Below are 11,701 nucleotides of genomic sequence, written 5' to 3'. Positions count from 1 at the left end.
CCGCCCGCTCCCTCCCCGGCCCCGCCCGCTCCCTCCCCGGCCCCGCCTCCCAGGAGCTCCCCAGCAGCTTCGCTTGGGTTCTGACCCGGCTACTGCGAGCCTTGGGTCCGCCCCCTCGCGTGAGAGTTCCGGCGAGGCCCGCCCTCGCTCCAGGCCCCGCCCCTGGCCGCCCACGGAGCCGGAGTCCTGGGGAAGGCTCCAATTCCTCGACGCGGTACGCTTGTCGTCCCGCAGGCGCCGCCCATTGGAGCCTGCACCCAGGGCCTCTTGTGTTCCCAGGAGAGTCGCTGACTTTTGGGACGCATCCCGCTGAGATAACCCCCTATCCTCTGCCATCGCCCTCCCGCGACGGTGCGAAGCCCAGAGCAAGACGCCTTCTGCCTCAGCGGGGATTTCCCCCAGCCGCCGGACGCGGCCTCCCGTCGCTGCGGGCTCCTTGTGCGCATGCGCACACGAGAAGGCAGCCCAAGCCGGCCACCACTTTTCGCTGCTGCGCTTGCGCTGGGCCAAAGCGGAAGTTTGTCCAGCTGTAGCCCTGTGGGCTGCGGCTGGACCTTTGTTTTGGCTTCCTGAGGCTGTGGATTGATTTCATCGTTCGTCCCAGAACCTAGTATGAAAGCATCGGTAGAGCAGGGTGGATCTTTACCTGGTACCACACATTCCCCAAGAGAAGCACACACTCCCCGAACCACCCAAGGAATTAATTCCAAATTTCCTGGCCCCATCAAATCTTTCCAACATCGTTCTGTTACCACTGACGCTGGCTAGTTCCTCTGCGAGAGCCACTTTCATCATCTAACACCTGAAGCTAATGAAGCCTCTTCGAAGACTCCTGAAACTGCTCCATCCCCACAGCCAGCGGGCCCCTACCAGGCTCTCAATGTGCTAGGACTCCTGCCTTAGCTGCCCGTTTTCATCCACTGGACGGTAACTCGGGTAAGACTGCCAGAGTACAGTGCACACGTTCACCCAGTTCTCTACCACCAGCATCCAGCCTGATGTGACTAGCAAAGTGTGTGCTCAGTGTTTGTTGAAAAAAAAAGCAAATCTCTAGCTAGCCTGGCAACAGATTTATTAGTTCAGAGTAGAAAGAGCAAGAGTCCACGTGCTTTGATTCTTAGGTAAAAACTATACCTCCTGACTGGAGAGCTGCCAGCCTGCTCTCCCTCATTCTCTTAACAACTTGCCCTACTATTAAGGCACTTGAGAAGAGGGGGAGAGGGGAAGTCGCAGACCCAACCCCCTCTGGATCCTAGAGAGCAATTGCTGTTCCACTTGTTTCCTTCGGCCTCAGCCTCGATTGAGCAAGGAAAGGGCTGGCAGAGACCCCTATAGGGCAGGAAGGCCAGCCTTTCAAATGCTGGTGTTAGGCACAGGAACAATGCCAGTGCAACAGAGGGAATGGGAACTGGGGCGTTATTTTGATCATGATGTAATGAATCTATGATGGAAAACACTTGATAAGGCTTTGTGGGCTCAAAGGCCTTAACTCCAGCCTACTCCTCTCTCTAGGAGAGTACTAGAAGCTGGAGGATGGGGGTGGGGGACTCCAGAGATCCCTACAGAGAAGGGAGCTGACCATTAGGATAGGGGAAGAGTTTGAGTTCCCCTAGCTCCCCACTTTCCAGAGAAGTTAATGCTTCTGCTTAAGCACCTCCAAAGAGAGAGAGAGATACAGACATTGCCAATAAGATAAAATGTGCCTCCCCTACCTCCAAGGAAGACATCACTAAAGTTGCGGGCAGTTGGAGCATACCCCACCAGAATCCGTAAGTGCTTTGGGAGGGCTTCAATCCCCTGCAACACAGTGCTCTGGGAAGGGCAGGCGTCACCCCCTTAGGAGCTGATCTGACTCAGCAGGGCTGAGAAGTCCATGTCCGCAATGGAGGAGAAGTCTTCATCCCCTGAAAGGAGGCCGTTAGGGAGCCCTGGGGCCCCCAGTGGAGCAGGAGCTGGGTCAGGGGGCCTCTGGGCCCCTGTCACTAGGCGAGTTATAGACTCCGGGTACTCCATCAGCATGGGCTCAGTTGTGTGTGGGGCCACAGGTAGGCTCTGGTTCATAAGCTGCTGAAACTCCGAGTTGTCGACGGATGCCAGGTCTGTAAACACAGCTGGGTCTGTGCTGTTGCCAAGCAAGGCCCCCAGGTCTTCATCATCAAACTGCAGCTGCAGCAGGGCCTCTGACAGTGTTCCTTCCCCAGCCTGCGTGGGCTTGGGAGCAAGTGGGGCCATAGCCTGAGGAGGGCCTGGGGCTAGGACTGGGACAGGGGCTGGGGCCTGGGCCAGAGCCGATACCATGGGTGGGGCAGGGGCAGGGGCTGGAGCCTGAGGCAGGACTTGGGGAGGGGCTGGGGCCAAGGCTGAGGCCTGGTTTATCTGCTCAGAAGGAAACACCATGGTGGGAAACTCATCATAGTTGATGGTGCTCAGGGATGACGTAAAGGGATAGGGCTGAGGGGCTGGAGAAGAGAAACAGAGAGGCAAGGGTCAGAGAAAGCCCCAGAGATCCAATCCGTCCTCTATACTCCAGCCCCTCTTGATGGTGCTTAGGCTCAATCTTTCTAGGGAGTCACTGCCAACACCCTACCTCCTTTCTCTTACCCAATCTGACCCCGCCTGTAGGGTCCAGTCCTAGTCACGCCTCCATCCTGGAGTCCTCCCTGACTATTCAAGCCCATGAAGCTTTCCCAGCCTTTTAGAGGAAGGGACACTTTGAGAGATAAGCTGGTCTCCTCAGTTTACAGCTGAAAAACTAAGTCCCAAGAGGCAACAAGCCCATGGAGCACCAAGTGAGTATCGGCTTTAAGTGGACAGTTTGTCAGTCTTTTTTGAGCCCCACACCAGCATATACATCTTGCTAATTTAGAGGTGATTTTTCCCACTAATTCAACTGAGAGATGAGAGCAGAGATTCTGCATTTTTAACTTCTGAATCCCAAGATATCCAATATAGGATTTAAGTGGCACCGTGGTTCCCAGGCTTCAGTGTGCATTAGCATCCTCCCAAAGCCACTGATTCAGTAGGTCTGTAATGGGGCCCAGGAATCTGCATCTCTACTGCTTCTCAAGTGACTCTGTTGGAGGTCACCAGACCCCACCCCCTGAGAAACATAGGCCCAAAGGAGAGCTGGCTTCAGGCATCTGCTGCTCAGGTCAGTTCCTCTGCTCATCTCCCTTCCAGAAAGCATTTCAGCCATGGGCTGAAGAGAGCTGAACCTGTCGCTCCAGTGGGACAAAAGGAAATCCTTACCTGGCTTGGGGATGGAAGCTGAGCTGCGCGAAGGCACAGCAATGCGCCGGGGTGGAGGCCGGGGGTCGGTAGGTCCTGTAGGGCAAGGGCTGGGTCAGTTCTCAGCCCTGGGGTGTCCCCTCCCTGCCCCCTGCCTTCCTCTCTGGCCTTCCCGGTCCCCTCTCACCGCTGAAAGGACTCTTCTTCATGATACTCTTGAAGGTCTCATATGTCCTTTTGCGTTTCTCCTCAATCCGGTGGCGATCATCTGGGAAAGTAAGGGGGAGAAGGGGGCATACTCACTTCAGGTGGGCCCCCAGTGCTCTCAAAGGCCCCCCAGTAAGGCAAGGAGCCGGGCTTTCCCAAGACCCGTTCTCCCAACCTTCTCTGACAGTGAGAAGGGATGTGTGACACTCAGCAGTTGAGAATCCCACAGCTTTTGGAAAAGGCCTCTTGGCTGAATCTGCCCCTCTAAGGCCACATGGTGAGGCCAAGTAGAGGGGCCATGCTCTGGGGAAAGAGGAGCCCTGGGGGGTACCAGCTTCCAGCTCATGCTTCCTGCATTGCTCATGCCTTCCTGCATTGCTCATGTTGTGGCTTACTGCCAGCCTCCAGCCAGGCCTGGAGACAATTTCTTGGCATTCTGAGGCAGTTGAGGCACAACTTATGACTTCAGCAGAGACTCTTATTCTTATCTCTAATGGTTTGATAATTTAGTTGGAGCTTTCTGAACTGTTTTTCTCATTTTTTGAGATGGAGTCTCGCTCTATTGCCCAGGCTGACTGCAGTGGCGCAATCTTGGCCCACTGCAACCTACGCCTCCCAGGTTTTTTTTTTTTTTTTTTTTTTTTTTTTTTTGAGACGGAGTTTCACTCATGTTACCCAGGCTGGAGTGCAATGGCGCGATCTTGGCTCACCGCCTCCTGGTGTTCAGGCAATTCTCCTGCCTCAGCCTCCTGAGTAGCTGGGATTACAGGCACACGCCACCATGCCCAGCTAATGTTTTTTGTATTTTTAGTAGAGACGGGGTTTCACCATGTTGGCCAGGGTGGTCTCGATCTCTTGACCTCGTGATCCACCCGCCTCGGCCTCCCAAAGTGCTGGGATTACAGGCTTGAGGCACCGCGCCCGGCGCCTCCCAGGTTTAAGCAGTTGTCTGGCTCAGCCTCCTAAGTAGCTGGGATTACAGGTGTGTGCCACCATGCCCGGCTAATTTTTCTATTTTTAGTAGAGATGGGATTTCACCATCTTGGCCAGGCTGATCTTGAACTCCTGACCTCATGATCCACCCTTCTCGGCCTCCCAAAAGTGCTGGCTACCATGCCCGGCCTCAGAACTGTTTTTCTAAGTACCCTGGTACTTCAGTAGCACCAAAGTACCTCAATTCCATTAATTCAAAGACAACTTCATTATTCCTCAAAAACTGGGTTCTTTCTCCTATATTCCCTGACCATCCATCTACCCTGTCACCAAAGCTAGAAACCTTGGAATGACTATCTTCTTTTCTTACTCCCCACCACTAACTTGACACATATTTATAAAGCACCTACTATGTGCCAGCCTCCCTTCTAGACACTGGGGATGTGGCCATGAGTAAGCACAGAAGGTGTCTGCTCCCAAAAAGTTGGCATCCTAGTGAAAGTGATAGGGACACAACCATGTATACAAACCAGAAAATCTCAAGTGATGGTGCTCCAGGGAAGACACGGTGATGTAACAATACCAGAGTGAGGTGAGGACAGTCTAATTTAGAGGTGGTCAGGGAAGGACTGGCGTGAGCCACTTGCATGAAAACCTTGGGTCAGGGCTGGGCGTAGTGGTTCCATCTCAAAAACCAGAAAAACGGCAACAGAAAACCTTGGGCCAGGCATTCCAAGCAGAGGCAACAGCTAGACATAGGTCCTGAGGTGAGACTGAGTTTGGGCCATAAGATGCAAAACAGGCTGGGTACAGTGGCTCACGCCTGTAATCCCAGCACTTTGGGAGACCAAGGTGGGCAGATCACCTGAGGTCAGGAGTTTGAGACCAGCCTGCACAACATGGTGAAACCCTGTCTCTACTAAAAATACAAAATCTAACCAGGCATGGTGGCGCACGCCTGTAATTCCAGCTACTAGGGAGGCTGAGGCAGGACAATCGCTTGAACCCAGGAAGCAGAGGCTGCAGTGAGCCGGGATGGTGCCATTTCACTCCAGCCTGGGGTGACAAGAGTGAATCTCTGTCTCAAAAAAAAGAAATGACACAAAACAGCTGAAGGGTAACTGACGGCAGTGGTGGAAATGTGATCTTGGTTCACGAGACATCTTCTCTTCCTGGACTACAGTTGACATCTTCCAGAATGGCCTCCCTGCTTTGAGTCTCTCCATCTCTGATCCTCTACAAGTGGCCTCCTGAGTCAACTTCCAAATCTGCTCCTGTCACCTCTCTGCTTAGAAACCTTCGATGGCTCCCCACTGCCTTCAGATTGAAACCCTGGATGAGGCCTTCAGCTTAACCAGGCCCTCCTCTCTCTGGGCCTGCTACTGCTCAACATCAGCTCAAATCACAAAGATGCCCCTGAACAGGCTGTGCAGCTGCCAACAGCCAGCCCTTCCCTTCCAGGTGCTGGGTCACGTGCCTAGAGAATGCACTTCTGCGTCTTTCTGCAGCTTCAATGCCAGCTTCTCCATGCAGCAGTCTCCAGCTCCCCGGAGGCCACTGTGCTCCCATGGCTCTCTGCGCATACCTCCATTTCACATGTCATTCTGTGACTTATGGATCTGTTTTGCACATTTGTCTTCCCTAAGTGACTAAGATTCTGAAAGCAGGGAGTATGTCTTATTCATTTTTTGTATTCACAATACCTGGCACAGGCCCTGGTACCAAGTGGGTACTCAAACCTCAACCAAAATGTGGCTGGGCTGTATGGCAGTGACAAGACAATCAGTGTGGTGAAAGGACCCTTGAAGCCAGATGGCCTGGGTCCCAAAGCTGACTCTGCTACTCACTAGCCACGTGAAGCCAGGCAAGTTGGACACCATCTCCTACCTCAAAAGGCTCATGAGATTAAAATCAGGTAATCCTGGAATAGGGGCAGATGTGTAGTACTAGTTCAATGTCTGAGGTAACATTATTATTAAATGAGGCAAGAAATGGATTCCAATTACCATATAAATCCCAAGCTCTGACTCCGGCTTCCGGCTCTCAACTACAACCCCAGACAAGCAGTCTTGGCCTCTCTCATGGGACACAGCCCAGCTGCCCTGCTGCTGCCACCTCAGCTGTGTACCTGTATCTGGCAGGTACTGGAATTCCATGGGCTCGCTGAGCTCCCGGTCGGAAGGCCGCCGCAGCTGCATGGACACACGCACGGGAGCCTGCAGGCTGGGGTCTGCGTAGGGAGGGGTCCGGAACACAATGGCCACTTGGCGGTGCACGTCAGCTTGCGAAAAGGAGCCTCGGGCCTCCCAGCCTGGCCCCGTGAAATACACCTCAATGTCCTCTGCAGGAGATGGGGTGGCAGTGTGGTCAGTATGTCACGCCCTCTACAGTCCCCCCCTCAACTTCTGATGCTTGTCTCTTGAGATATATTGCCCCGAGGCCCACCTGAGGCCCCAGGCACAGGAGGAAGTATCCAAAGCCAGTTTCCTGACACTCCCCATCTCTACTCAGCTTCACTCCTTGCTCCCAAGAGCCCACCCTGCCTCCTGATGTGTACCTTTCTGCACCTTGTCACACAGCAGGAAGATCTCATCCCCACCGAGGCAGCTGCCAGAGTTTCGGTTCACTCGGCAGATCTTGAGCTCGGCAGTGTTAGGAGCACCTGAGGCGGAGGGAACAAGGAAGGCGGACCTGAGCCACCAGAGGTCCCTGGGGTGGCCTGCAGGAGATGCAACTTCTCTGCCCAGCCCAGAGTCAAGGTTGCCCAGAGCTTGCCTCCTACGTTTTTGCAGCCAAAGTCAGACCTTCTTACTGGCTCCACACCCCAACCAATTCAGCCAGTATTTGCCTACTGTGTGCTCAACACTGATCTAAGCAAGGAGAATCCAACCATGTACAAAACCTAACCTCTCTGCTCTCCCGGAGCTTATAATCCAGTGGGCGCCAATCTGGTCACACTCTTTCTCCCCCTGACCCAAGTAATCTTTAAGGCCAGTCCATACCCACCTTGGCAATGAGCCCCTCCCTCCTGACCCCCAGTTATCCTAGTTTCCCATCCTTGGGGCTCCAGAACTGTATTATTTCCATTCATCCTGCTGGTTACTTAATTAAAGACTGCAGCTGATCAGTCAGCCCAGTTCATCTGTGGGTTTCCATCACTGAATCATCATTCTCGAACACTATCTTGTTCCTGGGAGTTCATTTCCTACAGTCATTATCGCAGTTGTGGGCACACCACCTTTTCATCACATGATACTGAAAATATCCATTTCCCATCAGACTCACTCCAGGCTGGAGCTATACCTGAAAGACAGCTCTGGGTCGTCTTTGCCCTCTCTCCCCAGCCAACAAAGAGCTGGGCACAGAAAAGAGGACGGATATGCAAGATGATTGAATGAAGCCAGAGTACCTCTTGCAGGCCACACTCAACCCAACCCCATTCCTCCTTATCCAGACCCACCCCTCTCCCCTTCCTGTGGCTCCCGGGCCACTCACGGTTGTCAAAGATGGGATGAGAGAGGACAGGCGGCAGGCGGAGGGGCCTGCCTGATGGATCCCGCACTGTCACCTGGAAGCAGAGCCGCACAGCGTTCAGGTCATAGTCCCCACGCTGCTCTTCTATGGGAACTGCCAGGAAAACAGGTGATCAGGAGAGCAAGGGAAAGGGGGTTATAGGTGCTATCAGTGGCGACAGGGAGCTGTGCGCTGGAAGGGATGTTGGTGCGTGTGTGCAACACAAGTCCTAGAGAAGGCAGAAGCCAGCACTGCCTCCACTGTGACCCTGAATGTCATGTCCTCTCCTGGGCCTCAGTTTCCCAATGGTAAAGTGGGAGAGTACTGAAAGGGCAGCAAGATTCCATCTTTATTGTGTCTTGGCCAATGAGGGAGAGATGTGGGAAAGGCGGGCTGGGGACGGTGACAGAGGGTAGGGGTGCGGCAGGCAGGTTCACCCTTACCTTGGAAGGGGTTGTTGTTGGTCTGGATGCGCTGATTGATAGCCTGCTCCAGATCTCGCTTCTTCACACACTGGATTCCCAGGTTCTGGAAACTGAACGCCCCCACTCATCTGTCTCTTGCAGAGCTGGGACCTTCCTGCCTTGCCCAGCCTGCTCCTTCCTCCCCTGCCCACCCCCAGATCATCGCTCCATACCTAACCCCCTCCAGTGGCTTCTGACTATGCTGCAATGAACCCTGTCCCTCCCCTCCGTTGACAAGCACCTCTGCGCCCCCGCCCCCGCCTCTGCCAGCCTCCCTACAGGCTGCCTGCTTACAACCACAGGGGCTTCCTTTCCCTTCTCTAACACAGGACACTCATTCCCACTTCAAGGTCCTTGCACTTGGAATGTTCTTTTTCCTACTTCTCTCCTCCTTCTCACCATTCAAGTCGTAGCTGAGGGAGGCCTTCCCTGACCTCCCAATCTAAACTCATCACACTAGCTCCCCTCACTCCCCAACCCCAGGTTATCCTTTCATCCTATGACCTTGTTTTATTTTCAGCACTGAAATTATTACTCTGACAGTACCTTGTTTACTTATCTGTGTATTTATTTATATTTTATTTATTTATGTATTTTTAGACAGAGTCTCACTCTGTTGCCCAGGATGGAGTGCAATGGCTCCATTTTGGCTCACTGCAACCTCCGCCTCCCAGGTTCAAGCCAGTCTCCTGCCTCGGCTTCCCAAGTAGCTAGCATTAGAGGTGTGCACCACCACACCTGGCTAAGCTTTTGTATTTAGCAGAGCCAGGGTTTCACCATGTTGGTCAGGCTGGTCTCGAACTCCTGATCTCAGATGATCCACCGGCCTCAACCTCCCAAAGTGTTGGGATTACAGGCATGAGCCACCGTGCCCAGCTATTTACTTGGGTGTCGCTCTGTCACTCAGACTTCAGTGCTGTGGCGTGATCACAGCTTGCTGCAGCAATGACCTCCTTGGCTCAGGTGATCCTCCGACCTCAGCCTCCCAAGTAGCTGGGACTATAGGAACATGACACTATACCTAGCTAATTTAGCTTTTGTAGAGATAAGGTCTCATTATGTTGCCTTAGCTAGTCTCGAACTCCTAAGCTCAAGGGATCTTCCTACCTTGGTCTCCCAAAGTGCTAGGATTATAGGCATGAGCCACTATGCCTGGCCTGTATATTTTTTTTATAGCCTGTCTCTGTCAACTGTAACGTCAACTCCAGGGGAGAGTATTGGTTCAGTGGTTTTCTTTCTCAAACAAGAGACGTGACTCTGAGGGACTTGTCCTTCCAGCTACAGGGGTCAGGGATTCAGAAGTGATTAGGGACCTATCCCTATTCCCTAGAGCTCCTATCTGCTAGAGTAGAGTACAAATGATAATTTCTAAACAAAGGGAGTTTACTTGCAGAACTGAGTCAGAGCAAGCAGTGAGGAATTCTGTCCTGTGTCCAGAAAGGAGTAACACTGTAGCGTCTACTTCACAGCCCGCCTCCTGTCCCCTCAGGCTGGGCCTCCTAGACTGCAGGGAGCTCACCTGTGGATGCAGCGGTCCGGGCAGAGCTCAGCCTCATAGAAGCCATCCCGGCAGTCTTTTCCTACAAGCTCATGGGGGTGAGGCCGGTGAGGAGGGTCCTTGGTGACCAGGGAGATGCGTACTGTCCCTGGCCCTGTGTAGCCATTGATCTGTCCAAAGTACAAAGAAGCCCAGACATCCAAACCTGACTCCCAAACACAGAGGGCTGGGGTTCAGAGTCCCTACCCCGCACTCCCCGGTGCAGTGCTGACCTTGATGGTGGGGTGCGTCTTGGTGGTATCTGTGCTCCTCTCGCCTGGGATGCTGCCCGCGGAGCGCCCCTCGCACTTGTAGCGGAAGCGCATGCCCCGCTGCTTGGGCTGCTCGATGATCTCCACATAGGGGCCAGAGGCCTGGGCTGGCTCTGCCAGGGGACACCGAAGATCCATTAGGTGGCTGCCGCCGATGCCCTACCCCAGGGAGCACTTCCCCGACCACCCACCGCGGAGGCCACTTACCTGCCGGGAAGATGAGGGGGAACAGCTCTGAAAGGTGAGGGAGATCAGGGTCAGCAAACACCCACTGCCCAACCTCACCAGGGGGAATCTGCTCCCCACGGAGAAGAGAAGCCAGGCTCCCTCCCAGGGGAACAGAGTCAGGACCCGTTCCCTAGAACCGGCGGTGAAACTAAAGGGTTGGGGGAAGGAACCAGAAACACCTGCTTCTTGAAAGAAAACGGGGTAAGGAATCCTTCCGCTCCCGAGGACAACTGAATCAGGGCCTGTTGTACTTTCATAAGGAAAACTGGGGGAGGGCACGCCCCACCTCCGTCCAGAGAGGAAACTGAATCAGATGCGTTCTTCCCTAACAGGGAAACGAAGCCAGAGCTGCCCCCATGGACAGTGAGGGGGGAAACTGAGTCAAGGCTCCCTCCGCTCCCCCACCCAGGGAGGATACTGAGTTAAGGCCCTCCCCTCCACCCAGAGGGGAAACTGAGTCAGACCCCTCCCCGCTTGCCCCGCCTCGAGCCACCATCCAGCAGGCAGGCCGCTCCCTGCGCAGCGCCCATCGGCGCAGGAAGGGGTGGAAAGCGGCGCGGGGGCTCCCGCCACAGCCCCGGCGGCCCCGGCGCAGCCACCCCGCGGGGTCAGAGGGCGACCTCACCGTCCATGGCCGGGGTCCCGGGGGCGGGGCCGGGGTCGCAGCTGGGCCCGCGGCGGGCGCTACAGCCTAGCCATTCGCCAGAGGCGGAAATGCGCCGCGCGCGCCCGCGGTCGCGTCACTGCCAGGAATCCGGCTGCGCCTGCGCGCTGTACGGCCGCGGCCCAGCGCAGGGGCCGAGAGCAAGTGCGCGCCGCGCGGAGGACGAAGAGGCGGCGCGTACAGCCGCCGCCGGGGGCCGGGGCCAAGTGCGCGCCTCGCCAGGGACGAAGAGACTGGGGCGGCCGGCTGCTCTGCTAGTTCCCGAGTCCCGGCCCCACCTGGAGGGCGTGCCCGTCGATTACTCACTTTATTTTTAGGGGATTTCGGGGCCCCCTCCCGCCAATCGGCGGAGTTTGGTGATGTCACTCTGGGCCGGGTCTACAGCTAAGCCAGGGCTGCTGGGCTGCGGCTACCCGCCCCGCGCAGGGAAAGGCCAGGCTTGGCCTTCTGCGCCCGCAAAGGCCGGGTGGTTGAACTTTACGCGGGTTTCCTGATCGCTAAAGGCGCCTTTTGGTGGTGACTGTCTCAGAAGCACGTTAAAATGTCCTAGCCACCCCAATCTACATGCGGCGTTGGGGAAGGGGAGCGGCCGGGCCTCCTCGCCTGACAGTGTATCGACTAGCTCTGCAGAGCCTGCAGCCCGGATGGGACGACC

The 11,701-nt window shown here is 55.2% G+C and overlaps 1 protein-coding gene across 3 annotated transcripts; it reads right to left on the bottom strand.

Annotated features, from left to right (window-relative positions):
- Positions 1 to 1,049: 1,049 nt before the first annotated feature.
- On the bottom strand, positions 1,050 to 11,444 carry RELA (RELA proto-oncogene, NF-kB subunit). Of its 3 annotated transcripts, none has more exons than XM_032282836.1 (11): positions 11,353 to 11,444; positions 10,362 to 10,388; positions 10,116 to 10,267; positions 9,865 to 10,013; positions 8,325 to 8,416; positions 7,864 to 7,995; positions 6,926 to 7,030; positions 6,497 to 6,709; positions 3,416 to 3,496; positions 3,250 to 3,324; positions 1,050 to 2,459 (listed from the first exon to the last, which is right to left on the bottom strand). In XM_032282836.1, exons 3-11 carry the CDS (start codon positions 10,206 to 10,208, stop codon positions 1,837 to 1,839), a joined length of 1,563 nt encoding a protein of 520 aa, XP_032138727.1. In that variant the 5' UTR covers positions 10,209 to 10,267; positions 10,362 to 10,388; positions 11,353 to 11,444; the 3' UTR covers positions 1,050 to 1,836. The 3 variants fall into 3 exon arrangements, with proteins under 3 accessions (XP_032138727.1, XP_032138726.1, XP_032138725.1); XM_032282835.1 differs by lacking the exon at positions 11,353 to 11,444 and adding an exon at positions 11,008 to 11,272; XM_032282834.1 differs by lacking the exon at positions 11,353 to 11,444 and adding an exon at positions 10,876 to 10,943.
- Between the last annotated feature and the right edge of the window lie 257 nt (positions 11,445 to 11,701).

The sequence above is a fragment of the Sapajus apella genome, unplaced genomic scaffold (genome assembly GCF_009761245.1).
Source record: "Sapajus apella isolate SASKATOON/1434 unplaced genomic scaffold, GSC_monkey_1.0 scaffold14, whole genome shotgun sequence".
Taxonomy (NCBI): domain Eukaryota; kingdom Metazoa; phylum Chordata; class Mammalia; order Primates; family Cebidae; genus Sapajus; species Sapajus apella.
The sequence above is the reverse complement of the archived record's forward strand: the minus strand, read 5'-3'. Positions and strand labels throughout refer to the sequence as shown.

Bases quoted from the DNA above. Each gene is read 5' to 3' on its own strand.
- RELA (XM_032282834.1), bottom strand. From the start codon at position 10,912: ATGGGCGCTGCGCAGGGAGCGGCCTGCCTGCTGGATG. The intron at 10,389-10,875 runs GTGGCTCGAGGC...CTCACCTTTCAG, and splicing joins AGCGGCCTGCCTGCTGGATG to AGCTGTTCCCCCTCATCTTC. The intron at 8,417-9,864 runs GTGAGCTCCCTG...GGGGGCGTTCAG, and splicing joins CCGGACCGCTGCATCCACAG to TTTCCAGAACCTGGGAATCC.